The following is a 14,210-nucleotide window of genomic DNA, read 5'->3' as shown; positions in this document are numbered from 1 at the left end:
CAAACATTTTCAGTACCTTAAAAATCCCAGGAAGACTGTTAGCCTAAATTTCGGCACAAGGAATAATGCTAGTCGATTTGAATTCCCGCACTTGTTTTTCATCACGAAACAGTATTTTCTTTTACCGATAAGCCCCCCCACTTTCTTATCGATGACTTTTTTTACTTATGCGGACCAAAGATTACCGTTTCTTCGAGAGAAGTGCGCGACTTACTTCATTCAAAAAATTAACTACGTTTCATCTCGTTTCGGAAATACAAATCGAACAGCATCATTCCATGTGCCAATATGTACGCTAACAGCAGCTTAGCCATCTTGAAGACAGTGTAAATGTCTATTCAGTTTCTAGCCCTCGTATTGGTACGAGAAGTTAAATTTAGTTTGAATATTCAGTTCTCCCTGGAAATTTCAAGAAACACCACAGAGCACCTCTTAAAAGTCCATTACCGCTAGACAAGAAGTATCGATTACGTTAAAAGGACAAAAAGTGATTATGATTTTCAGAACGTACAATAGCATAAGTAATCGGTCCTGTTGTGCGAAATTCTTCTCTCGAGGAAAGGATCCGCGTTAAGCATGCTGTTTCATGATGACAAACAAATGCTGCATGAGACCACAATCTACTAAATACGTGGTCACTCAAGATTACGTAGCCAGACATACTATCCTATAAAAGTACCACATACTGCGCAAATTAAATAGCTGTCTCATGCATTCTCTTCGAAAGGGTACTGTAATGCCAGTAATGAGTCGTGTACACCGCTACAGGTGGTATGTGAACGCAATAAAAGACATAAGTAAACATTTTGTGTAACATGGTCTGTGAATTTATGTAGTACGTTTAGTGCAGTTTAGCTGACCTATAATCATGTTACTGTGACTTTAAGTTTACTGCGTGTGTAGATGCTCTGTAGCTGGTGAATTGCATATACCGACATTACCACCAGACTCGTGCAACGGAGTGTCTTATTAGGGTCATCACGAACATGTATATTTTATGAGCTGCGCATCTTTTACGAGTACGTATATGATGAACAAACTTTCTGCAGGCATCTCAATATAATTTTATTTAATGATTTACATGAAAGCATTACCGTTTTTGTTACTCCTAAAACCCTCTAAATGTGCAACATCAGGTAATTAGTGTATATGACATATGCACTAAAATAAAAACTAAAATAAAACAGTCAAGGAGGGAGGTCTAATCATGGAGGTGTAGGAGATTTTTATCTCTCTCTGAAAAGGGCAAGAAAAATCAGAGTTAGTGAATTTTGAATTATTTTAAAACTGATTACAGTATGTTCGTTTCACAAGGTAATTGGTTTGTTTCAGAATCTATCTCCGAGATTGTGCTATAGCGAAAACGAGAAAAAGCAATTTAAAAATGTACTATGGACAGAATATGAAGCTGGTTTCGAAACGAGTACATTTACAAAATATTTATGTTCATGAAACAAATGGCTGCTAAATATTAATATTGAATATTGTTGTCCTGCAAATTTTCATTAATACTAACACATGTAACAAAGTTCCTTAAAAACAAAATAAACAAAGCCCATCATTCACCTGGTTTGTTGCTGTGTTCCATCTTTTCCTGTCTTGCACTGATCGTTTCATCTCGACGTAACTTCTGCACCCAAAATCCTCTGTAATATGTTTTGAATATCCTCGTCATTTCCTGTCTCTGTTGTTTTACTCCTCTGGTGCTACTTCCAATAGAAAGTTAACATTGTCTGACTGTTGTAGCAGATGCCATACATGTCCCTTATCCAGGTAGGGATGCTCCATAAAAATATTTCCTATTGCACTTCATTTTGCACTTTATCGGGCAAGCCACATTCAGCAATAAATACTCTGCTACCATTCAAAAGTTCTGCTAAGTATTTCACACAACTGGTCAGAGGTGTATTGTCAAGTAAAAAAGTTAACATTGATATTAGTTTCCCTTCCTCCTCCGAAATTTTCTATGACTTCCTTCAACGGCCTTATATATACTACAGAAGCCAGTACACAGTTCACGGCAGGGGGTAAATCGTGCCAGTATTAGTGACTTTTGTGCCTCATTTCATTCACGTACTGAGCAAGGGAAATTTGCTATCTAGATGCCTCTGTACGTGCCGTGATCTCCTTTATCTCTGTCTCGTGATGCCTACAGGATACACACTTAGGTGACAGAAGTGTTTCATCACACAGTTTCTTAAGAACTAAGTTTTCACCATGCTTTCTTTAGAACACCGTCTTTCTTCCAAAATTTTACAATTGTGTCCCTCTTCATCGTTGTTACGACGTACGTGTTACAAACAACGGAACGGCGATGAGTGGTAATCATGGCTCACATTCTCTCTGGACCTTTCGTAACTTTATTACCCACTCTTACGTTTTGTTGACGTTACACATCACTCGTTCATATCCTTACTTAGTCCCAATCTTCTTAGGATTGTAAACATCTCACTCGACATTAAATTGTGTAAATTCTTCCACGAAGTCCACAAATGTCAAAAGATATCTTGACTTTTCTTTACTGTGTTTCCTGTTACTTAGCGTAATGTGAAAACTACTTGAAACTTCCTGGCAGATTAAAACTTTGTGACGGAAAGAGACTCGAACTCGGGATTTTTGCCTTTCGTGGGCAAGTGCTGTACCATCTGAGCCACCCAAGCACGACTGACGCCCATCCTCACAGCTTTAATTCCGCAGTACCTCGTCTCCTGCCTCTTCTGCAACGTCTGTAGGAAAGCTGCTGTGAAGTTTGGAAGGTAGGAGACAAGGTACGGGCGGAATCAAAGCTGCGAGGGCGGGGCGTGATTTGAGTCTGGGTACCTCAGATGGTGGAGCACTTTCCTGCGAAAGGCAAAGGTCCCTTGTTCGAGTTTCTCTCCGGCATACAGTTTTAATCTGCCAGGAAGTTTCATATCAGCGCACACTCCGCTGCAGAGTGAAAATTTCATTGTGAATTTACTTCTCTAAGAGCTGTTTCCTTACTGAAACAAAACTGATTTTCCTACAGTGTTTCTTCAGTTATTCTTTCTATTCTTCTCTACGGCATTCCATTCTGTAGTTTATTAGCGTAATTTGTCAGAGTGATAGTCTGATAGTTTTACTTTAATCCTCACATGACTGCTTTGATAATGTGATGACTATCATTTTCTGGTAAATCTGATGGATAGTCACCCGATTCAAAAATTTTCATACCATCTCAAATCATCGTTCATCTATACCAACATTTGCTATCAAATCCAGTTGTCTTTGATATAGACCTGTGTGCTCATCCTAGTTATTAAACCAACAAACTCGACTTCTCAAGGCCTTCGTCTTGTGCCTACAAAATAAAAATTCCGTTTCGACTTAAAATCTGGAGCAAGGCAGTTTTACGTCTTTTTACATGAAAAACACATGCTCGAACACAGGATGAAGCGAGAAACTAACTAGTCCATTTAAGAATAAAATTGAGGCATCCTTGCAGGTAATTTCGTCTTCTCTCGAAACAACGATGAGGACTGACTGTCTTCTGTGGGCGAACTGCTGGACAGCTTTGAATGAGACTTCTGTCTAGATGAAAAACTTCTGAAGACCCAACTGCTTACAATGTGTTGATGAGACATACTGATAAACACAAAGCACCAATTGTATGCTTCAGAAGAATGGTGCACAAAATTGACGCCTATTGCTGCCGCCAGCTGAGAACTCCTTCAGAGGAAGAGGAACTTCTTCAGTTTAGAAGGCAGTTGCAGTTAGTGTAAAATGTATAGAGTTTCAGGCGTTCGATAGTGCACAGTACTTATGAGCAGACCGTTTTCTGCAAGAGCAAGGACACATTGCAAAATTTAAATGACGAAAATGAAACTTTGTGTCGGAACAGGACTCAAGCCCGGATTTCCAGCTTATCGCGAGTGGTGGCCACATCATTAGGTTATCCGATCACGCTCCACGGCCGAAACCAGATTTCCACATGTCGTCAACAATGTGTCTTCAAGTTGCACTTGTACATTCATTCTGTATATTCCCGTATAGGGGAGATATTTTGAGTGAACATCTCTTGCCCGGTGTCCTCGGATAAATACGACATTGCAGTGCCTGTGTTGTTCAGAATTACGGTGCAATGTTCTGTCGGAAACGCATGCTTCACATGAAGAGGTGCACCAGTGGGTACAATCACGATTCCGTAGACAACCAATCCATTTTTCCATGAAATTTTGTCCGTCTTATCTCATAGTGCTGTAAGTGTATTAAGAGTTAAGGCAGTTACATCTACATCTAGATCCACATCTACATCTACATGACTACTCTGTAATTCACATTTAGTGCTTGGGAGAGGGTTCATCGAACGACAATCATACTATCTCTCTACCATTCCACTCCTTAACAGCGCGCGGGAAAAACGAACACCTAAACCTTTCCGTTCGAGCTCTGATCTCTCTTATTTTATTTTGAAGATCATTCCTACCTATGTAGGTTGGGCTCAACAAAATATTTTCGCAATCGGAAGAGAAAGTTGGTGACTGACATTTTGTAAATAGATCTCGCCGCGACGAAACACGTCTTTGCTGTAATGACTTCCATCCCAACTCGCGTATCATATCTGCCACACCCTCTCCCCTATTACGTGATAATACAAAACGAGCTGCCATTTTTTACACCCTTTCGATGTCCTCCGTCAATCCCACCGGGTAAGGATCCCACACCGCGCAGCAATATCCTAACAGAGGACGAACGAGTGTAGTGTAAGCTGTCTCTTTAGTGGACTTGTTGCATCTTCTTAGTGTCCTGCCAATGAAACGCTACCTTTGGCTCGCCTTCCCCACAATATTATCTATGTGGTCTTTCCAACTGAAGTTGTTCGTAATTTTAACACCCAGGTACTTAGTTGAATTGACAGCCTTGAAAATTGTACTATTTTTCGAGTAATCGAATTCCAACGGATTTCTTTTGGAACTCATGTTTATTTGAAATAAAAACAATTTACCTACTTTCTCTCCATCTATCTCGTTGTCATTTAACTATTCCTTAAATTAATGATGCCGTTGACGAAAGTAGCATTTGTTCAGTTTTGTACCCTCTACTGACGCAGGTGTTCATTAATTTTTTCAGGCTGCTTTGCCGACGCAAATTAACATTTTCTTACACAGTACAGAACTATCGCTGCATTACACAGAGAGCTTTCCAATCAGTTGAATGAAACAAATGATTTGTTTCCTATGACGAATTTCTGACGTGTGTCAGATAAATACCAACGGAGTACTTAGTAACTCAAATATGTTTACAGGATCCACAAGCGCCAGATGGATGGGTGCACATCCGAGATGCCACCGTCCGTGGGCCCGATTGCATACAGAACGACCACTTTTTCTTCAATTCTGGAGTGTTTGGGTCTGAAGACTGCCTCTACCTCAACGTCTACACACCAGAGGTATCCTATTTTCTTCCATTACTAAGATATTTTTTCGGTTCCTTGAAGTTAAAACTATCTCATTATCAGAAGTAAGTGTTATTACTAGTGCATTCGTTTCATGTGTTTCTAAATTTCGTAAAATGTTTATGTGTAGCATGTAATAATTATTTGATAAAGTTCCGTGGGGGGCATTTCATGCAGCTGGGGATCGCAGTTAAGCAAAAGCAGGTCTTATGTATTTACTTATGGGTGATCGTAAAATCTGATTTTGTTATATAGTTTTATATAGGTCCCATTTTCTGCTGTTTTGTTGCAACATCAACTCTTTTTCAGCTATCACCTTCCAATCCATTGCCAGTCATGTTTTGGGTTCATGGAGGTGGATTTGGCTTTGGAGGAGGCTCAGTCTATGGACCGGATTTCCTCTTGAATTATGATGTTGTATTAGTAACCATCAACTACCGACTCGGCACATTAGGTAAGATGAGAAGAGTTAGAAATCTTTTTTTTTTCTTTTTTTTTACGGAGTGAAGATGATGTCGCTTAGGAACACTCTCGCTCTTCTTTCATCGGCTCCAGTGCACAAGTGGAGGAAAGAGAGAGTTTCGCTCCTCCTACACCAGCAAAGTAATTTCAGAGTTTTGATGTTAAAAGTTTGTGTCATTCCACAAATGACAGTATAAAAAAAAACCGTGAGGACTATACGTTATTCGGTTTACATTCTGAGCAAGGTCTTTAAGACACATGTCAAGCCGTGTCAGCCAGACAGTCATTAAAGTTTACAAAATAAATAATAATGACTCCATACATTTATATCTACAGTAGGCTCGCGTGCAACTAACTTGGCTACGCAACAAATTAAGGAAAAACCAACTAACAAAGCTGCAAAATTCTACACATGTATCGATTGCAATTTGATATTTTGATGTTCGATTTAGTTTCAGGCAGCTATTGAGCACACGCCGTTTTTGCTTGCCTAAATTGTCAGCTGATCACTACTACTAGATAGTCTCAAGCCCAGTTCTTCCGTTCCCGAACATAACAGAAAGACACTGCACAATCAATGTGCTTTTGTAATGTTTTACTTGCCATACTTGGAACAATGTAACGACTCTGGCTGCTCTACAACACTTGCATATGTAATAAAATATACAGAAGAGTTTCATTAAACCTAAATTTAACATTTGATATGTTTGTAGGGTCTGAGTTACAAGAAAAGGAGAAACTCAGAATTTTTTCCCTTTTTTCGTCGAGTGCTTCTCATCTGTTGTCGTCCACAGACACCGCCACTTGCACTCTAGTCGCAACGCCTGTAGTACACAGTCAGCAATTTGTATGTGTGTGTGTGTGCGTGCGCTTTTTCAGACGCAGAATACTGCTGGATATCTGACTCAACTTTAAAATTTCAAATTATTTAGATTATCTGTTACTTACTATTTACAAAAGAGGTGTAGTTGGGTGAAATATGCCTGTCGCACCTAGCGTTGAAGGTGAAAGTTTAAGAGGGTGACATAAAAAATAGCTCCGAAAGTCATGGGGCAATTTCAACTTATGAATCTTTCTATATAAAATAAAATTTTGTGCACTGCACGTCACTTGCCCAGCCGTCACTCATCTCTTAATGGAAAACTCTGCATGGAATCAAGTCTGCTGAAACATGCCCATGATACACGGAGTTATGTAGGTGAATCAAGAAATATATGTCGCGTGTTTCTTGACGTGCGTATCGAGCAAACACATATAATTTACAATGGGACAATCCCTTTTTCTGAATAGATTAATCCATGTGGAAAAACTTAGAGTTTACTGATTGACCATGAGCGCTTGTGAAGTCTGAAAAGTAGGAGCGAGTTACACTTAGGCTCTAAATACCGGTAATTAGACGGGCGTCCACAGCTCAGCCGATATGAGTCCTGCCTCAGAAGTTCATAGGCTTGTGCGCGAATCATAGGGCAGTACACGAATTTTACTTTTCACGAGGTTAAATTCTTGTAATATTCCTTACTATCATCTTCTTTTCCTATTCCACAGTGATCTATTTGCTGTATTTGACCCAATTTGACGTCATATTGCACGTGCTAAGTTACTGAAACTGAGTGTAATTTACCACCGACATGAGTGAATTCCTACTTCTAGTGTAAATACCTAACGTCTCGATCTTTTATCAATAGAAGGGTAGAACGTAATTACAGCATACAAAAAACACTTAGGTTCTTAGGTACACTCTCAAATATGCCGCTTCTGCGTCGCTTGTGCAGGTTTTCTGAGCACCGAAGATGAAGCTGCTCCCGGAAATTTTGGTCTTAAAGACCAGGTGGCAGCGCTGCGTTGGGTGCAGGAGAACATCGCAGCGTTTGGCGGAGACCCGAACACAGTCACAATCTTCGGCGAAAGCGCGGGGTCGGTCAGCGTACACTTCCTCGCTCTATCACCGCTCGCTAGAGGTAAGGAGGTTGATACTTCATCGATTCTTCAACTGTGGTAGCCTCCACTACATACTTCCGTAAATTTACATTCATTCGTTTGAGGAATGTAGGCTCAAAGGTGAGTTAATACAGCGTGCCTTGTTACTTTAAGAGACTATTACCAATCTGAAATTTGAAAATCGTTTTTCTGTTGACAGTTCGATACCATTTTTCTGTTAAAGGTTTGTCGTCCACTTGTAAATGTAATGTTCGTATGATATTGTATGGGCTTGTCAGATCTATAAAGGTCTCATTCTTCAAAGGTGTTCTTGACAGAATGCTTAAATGTGTCCATTACGATACACACAAATTGACGTAAGCACTCACACGACAAAATGCGATATCCATTAATGTCCAGATATACAATGCTGTAAAAATAAATAAATAAATTAGTGGACATGGAAAGACGACGTCGATTTTGATCCAATGACGGCATATGCTACCTGGGGGATAATACATGTACTAACAATGGTTTCAACGTCACCCTCCAACATATGGTGTAGTCGCATAGCTACCAGAACGCCATCTATATCTACTCTTTAATACGGTATGCTTACAGCAAGAAGGCACAGTGTGGTGAGAAACGTGAAGAAAGCAGTGAACAATGCCATGGAGACGCACTCGTGCTTCCCGCAGCCAGCTAAGCGAGTTTGAAAAGGGGTCATATTGTGATCTTCCGAGTGGCGGAATCGTCCTTTCGTTGACATGCAAACAAGTTAACGCCGCTAGCGTCAGTGGTCACGTAAACATTCTCACACACGTAGATGAGATTCTGGACGCCGCACTACTCGTACTCTAAGGGCAGCAGTGTCAGGCCCCACAGCTGCACAGCACATGTAAGAGGGCTTGTGAGTCCAGACGTATCAACATGAACTGTTGCAAACCAATGATTAGCGCTGGGTCTAAGGCCACATATGCAAAAAACTGGTGATTTCTCAAACCGAGGAAAATCAAGAATGGGGTGCCACAAGGTTCAGTCATGGGTCCCCTGCTGTTCTTAATATATATTAATGACTTGCCATTCTACATTCACGAAGATGCAAAGCTGGTACTTTTCGCCGATGATACAAGTATAGCTATCACACCCAACAGACAAGAATTAACTGGTGAAATTGTAAACGATATGTTTCAGAAAATCATTAAGTGGTTCTCTGCAAAAGGGCTTTCATTAAACTTTGACAAAACACAGTATATACAGTTCCACACAGTACATATAGTGACACATTAATAAATAACGACTTCTATCAAAAATCGGTAGTTAATGTAGAATATTCGAAATTTCTAGGTGTATGCATTGACGAAGGGTTGAACTGGAAAAAACACACTGAGGATCTGCTGAAACATTTGAGTTCAGCGACTTACGCTATTAGGGTCATTGCAAATTTTGGCGATATACATCTCAGTAAATTAGCTTACCACGCCTATTTTCATTCTCTTCTTTCGTGTGGAGTCATATTCTGGGGTAACTCATTGTTATTAACAATCCGAACGAATTCAAAAGTAATAGCAGTGTACATGGCTACAACACTAGGAGAAAGGATGTTCTTCACTACTCAGGATTAAATCTAACTTTGGCTCAGAAGGGTGTAAATTATGCTGCCACAAAAGTCTTTGGTCACTTACCTAATAGCATCAAAAGTCTGACAGATAGCCATATAGCATTTAAAATGAAATTAAAAGAATTTCTTAATGGCTAACGCCTTCTACTCATTAGATGAATTTTTGGATATAGTAAGTGGGTAATTTCCTCAATCTACACAAAAAAATTAAAAATATTGTCATGTAATATTTTGTGTGATGTGATGTCTTGTATAGACACCTTTTATTAACCTGAAATGTTCCTCATCATTACGAAGTGTCGTATTCATGATCTATGGAACAAGTAATAATCTAATTTAATATACACGCCACGTACCGGGTATTAACCTTGGGACTACGGGCACGGACGCTTCTAGCCTGTCTTCCACTCAAACTACAGCATGGCTCGACTGCTGGCGTCAGAGGATCACTTGGAAAATAGAACAGCGAACCACGGTCTTCAGTCATGAAAGCAGATTCTGCCTGCACCCATGGATAGTCTACTGCGCGTATGACGAAGGCCTGGTGAGTGCTTCTCGTAGAGTGTATTCGTCCAACATACACTGACCCCCCACCCCACGCCTTATGCTGTGGGATGCGATAAGCTACAACTCTCGATCACCTTTGGCGTTTCTGTGCGGGAGCTAAACCGCCCTCGGTACGTTCTTTTGCCGTTCTTCTGACAGAAAGGTGGTGTGTTCTTCTAGCATGATAGTACTCGGCCACACACTGACCGTGAAACTCAACGTGCTCTGCTAGGCGTGTAGATGCTTCCCTGGCCGGCAAGGTCTATGGACTTTTCCCCAATCAAGCACGTGTGGGATGTGTTGGGACGAGAAGTGACTCGTGTGCCTCGTCAACCAACAACTCTTCCTGAAGTACGTGAACAGGTCGAGCAGGCGTGACATAGAGTATCCGAGGACAGTATTCTCCTTCTCTACGATCGACTGGCTGCCAGAGTCAGCGGCTGCACTGCCGCCCATGCAGGCTACACCCCTTACTGTTGATCTGTAAATATAATCATATCATGTATTCTATATTCATCTAAAGTGAATCGGAAACTTATAAAAGGGTGTAGGAATTTTTTCCAGGCTATCTATTTGGGTTCCTTTTATGTACGTGGTTAACTTCTTAAGTTTCATTTTCCATATAGTCCTTTTTTCGGTCCTGAAAACAGCATGGACTGAACAAATCTTGTTTTCCTGAGGAGCAACGTTTTGAACGGTGATATTAACATAGGTAGCACCACACAGGGACTCCGGAGTTGAAGTTCAACACCAAGTCCCCTTCTCCCAGTCATGTTGCTGAAGGGACATAAACGCACTGTGTGATCAAAAGTAACCGGACACCCCCAAAAACATACGTTTTTCGTGTTAGGGGCATTGTGCTGCCACCTGCTGCCAGGTACTCCATATCCGCGATCTCAGTAGTCATTAGACATCGTAAGAGGGCAGAATGGGGAGCTTCGCGGAACTCTCGGACTTCTAGCTTGGTCAGGTGATTGGATGTCACTCGTGTCAAACGTCTGCATGCGAGATTTCCACACAACTAAACATCCCTACGTCCACTGTTTCCGATGTGATAGTAAAGTGAAAACATGAAGAGACACGTACAGCAAAAAAGCGTGCAGGCTGACCTCATCTACAGGTATTGACTGACAGAGACCGCCGACAGTTGAAGAGAGTCATAATGTGCAGACACTTAGCCAGACCATCACACAGGAATTCGAAACTGCATCAGAATCCACTGCAAGTACTGTGACATTGTCGGCTCAGTTAGCCATGCGGTCTAACACACTGCTTTCCGGGCGGGAAGGCATGCCAGTCCCCGGCACGAATCCTCCCGGCCGATTAGTTTCAAGGTCTGGTGTGTCGGCCACTCTGTATGGTTTGTGAGGCGGTTTTCCATCTGCCTCGGCTAATGCGGTCTGGTTCCCCTTATTCCGCCTGTTAAACTATGTCAGCGATTGATGCGCAAACACTGTCCACATACACCACCACTACTCTACCACGCAGACATTTGGGGTTGCACTCGCCTGGTGTGAGACATTCCCAGGGAGGGGGGGGAGGGGAGGGGTGTCTACTGGGGGCTGAACCACACAATAACCCTTTGAGGGCTACCGCAGGGACGCAGCCTCTCCGTCGTTTCTAGGTCCCCAGTTCCATACGATATAATACAACACAATAAAATACTATAACAGTTAGGCGGGAGGTGAGAAAACTTGGATTTCATGGTCGAGCGGCTGCTCATAAGCCACACATCATGCCACTAAATCCCAAATGACGCTTGGATTAAGGAGTGTAAACATTGGACGATTGAATAGTGGAAAAAAGTAAAACGTTGTGTAGAGTGACGAATCATGGTACAATATGTGGCGACCCGACAGCAGGGTGTGGGTATGGCGAATGCTCGGTGAACGTCATCTGCTAGCGTGTGTAGTGCCAACAGTAAAATTCGGAGGCGGTGGTGTTACGGTATGGTCGTGTTTATGATGGAGGGGATTTTGCACCCCTTGTTGTTTTGCGTGGCACTATCTCAGCACAAGCCTACAATGATGTTTTAAGTCGGCTGGAGTGGCCGAGCGGTTCTAGGCACTACAGTGTGGAACCTCACGATTGCTACGATCGCAGTTCGAATCCTGCCTTGGGCATGGATGTATGTGATGTCCTTACGTTAGTTAGGTTTAAGTAGTTTTAAGTTCTAGGGGACTGATGACCTCACAGTTATGTCCCAAAGTGCTCAGAGCCATTTGAACCATTTGATGTTTTAAGCACCTTCTTGCCTCGTACTGTTGATGAATAATTCGGGGATGACGACAGCATCTTTCAACACGATCGAGCATCTGCTCATAATGCACGAGTTGTGGTTAATTGGTTACACGACAATAACGCCCCTGTAATTGACTGGCCTCCACAGAGTCCTGACCCGAATCATATATAACACTTTTTGAATGTTTCGGGACGACGACTTCGTACCACGCCTCACCGACCGATATCGATACCTCTCCTCAGTGCAGCACGCCATGAAGAATGGGCTGCCATACCCCAAGAAACCTTCCAGCATCTGATTGAACGTATACCTGTGAGAGTAGAGGCTGTCGTCAAGGCTAAGAGTGGACCAACACCATATAGAATTTCACCATTACCGATGGAGGGCGCCACGAGCTTTTAAGTCATTTTCAGTCAGGTGTCCAGGAACTTTTGATCACATAATGTACCTACTGTTTCCTTTCTACTTTCAGTTCTCTTCTTAAAATATCCCATAAATTTATAATTCATGTACTTTTCTTTATAAAACAGTTATAACTGCTATAATAAATGAAACATTATCGAGGAGCAGACATAAGGCCCCCACGCAGCTCCACCTCCATTTGATGCTGTATGGGCAACAACAGTGCCAGTGGCCTCAATTGAGTACCATCATCCCGATGCACGGTGGGCTGGTTAAAATGGCTCTGAGCACTATGGGACTTAACTTCTGACGTCATCTGTCCCCTAGAACTTGGAACTACTTAAACCTAAGTAACCTAAGGACATCACACAAATCCATGCTCGAGGCAGGATTCGAACCTGCGACCATAGTGGTCGCGCGGTTCCACACTGAAGTGCCTAGAACCGCTCGGCTAAAACAGCCGGCTAACGTCATTTGGCTAGTTTTCAAAAATATGGTGCCTCTTTCGTTGATTTTATACTACGCAGGGCTATATTTTACGGGACAGTGGAGGGACTATCACCTTGCTTCACGCCTTTATTGAAGTCCAAGCTTTCACTTGTTCTGCTAAGGACCTTTACTTTTGTTCTTGTCTCTGTCATTCTCATTATGATTAGACTTATTAGTTTATCAGATACACCAACTTCTTCCAGTACTGTGTATACACCTTGCCCATATACGCAGTCAAATGATTGAAGTATAGGAATAGGAAATGCTGATCTATATCATATTCTTAGAAATTTTCCATCATTTGTCTTATCAAAAATATCTGATACGTTGTTTCTCTATATGGTCGAAAGCCCCACTGATGTTCCCCAAGTATGCCTTCCGCACACTTCTGTATCCTTTCGTTTAGTATACTTAAGAAGATCTTATAAGCTGTGCTTGCGAGTGTTATATCTCTACAGTTTTCACGTGGTGTTCTATCCCCTTTCTTGTAAATTAATATTATTCCAGTTTTCCAATTATCTGGCATAGTTTGTTTCCCATATATCTTATGTTTATGTGTGCAGTTCCTTTATTACAGCCTCACCACCAGTTTTTATTAACTCAGCAATTACGCTGGCTTCCCCAGGGGCTCAATTGTTTTTTGACTTGTGCACAGCCTGGGAGACCTCTTGTAGTGTTGGCCTTCTGGTCTCATAGGTATCATTATCTACTTACAGCTCCACTCTTTCCTCCTGTGCGGCTGTCTCCTCATCTTCTAGGCTAGTGCTTAGGGCATTTTTAAAACACTCTGCCCATCTTCCCACTAGTTCTTCCTCCCTTATCATTATACCATCTTTACTGGAACAGGCCATTGCTTTTGGCTGCAATCTATTCTTCGTTTTGCCTACATCATGATAGAACTTCCTAATTTCACTCTGTCCTTTTAATTCTTCTAGTTATTGAAATTTCTTCTTAGTCCACTCTCTCTTCTTCCTCTTACACACTCTGTTTGCTCTTCTTCTTAATTCTCTATATTTTTCCACATTATTTCTGGTTTCTCTCTGTAGCACTTTTGTTTTTGCCCTGTTCTTTTCCTCTATTACTGATCTCTAATCTTCATCAAACCATCCCTTTGCTTT

The 14,210-nt window shown here is 41.6% G+C and overlaps 1 protein-coding gene and 1 long non-coding RNA gene across 2 annotated transcripts in view; one reads left to right on the top strand and one right to left on the bottom strand.

Moving 5' to 3' along the window:
- Positions 1-14,210, top strand: part of LOC126355944 (juvenile hormone esterase-like) — a 58,505-nt gene that overhangs the window by 9,860 nt on the left and 34,435 nt on the right. The window contains exons 2-4 of the mRNA XM_050006528.1: positions 5,264-5,407; positions 5,723-5,867; positions 7,648-7,833. Coding sequence (XP_049862485.1) covers positions 5,264-5,407; positions 5,723-5,867; positions 7,648-7,833 — 475 coding nt within the window. The remainder of the gene's footprint in view (positions 1-5,263; positions 5,408-5,722; positions 5,868-7,647; positions 7,834-14,210) is intronic.
- The window catches only part of LOC126355945 (uncharacterized), a 106,641-nt gene that overhangs the window by 79,734 nt on the left and 12,697 nt on the right, over positions 1-14,210 (bottom strand). The window lies entirely within an intron of this gene.

The sequence above is a fragment of the Schistocerca gregaria genome, chromosome 3 (assembly GCF_023897955.1).
Source record: "Schistocerca gregaria isolate iqSchGreg1 chromosome 3, iqSchGreg1.2, whole genome shotgun sequence".
In the NCBI taxonomy this organism is placed as follows: Eukaryota; Metazoa; Arthropoda; class Insecta; order Orthoptera; family Acrididae; genus Schistocerca; species Schistocerca gregaria.
Note: the sequence above shows the minus strand (reverse complement) of the source record. Positions and strands in the feature narration are given on the sequence as shown.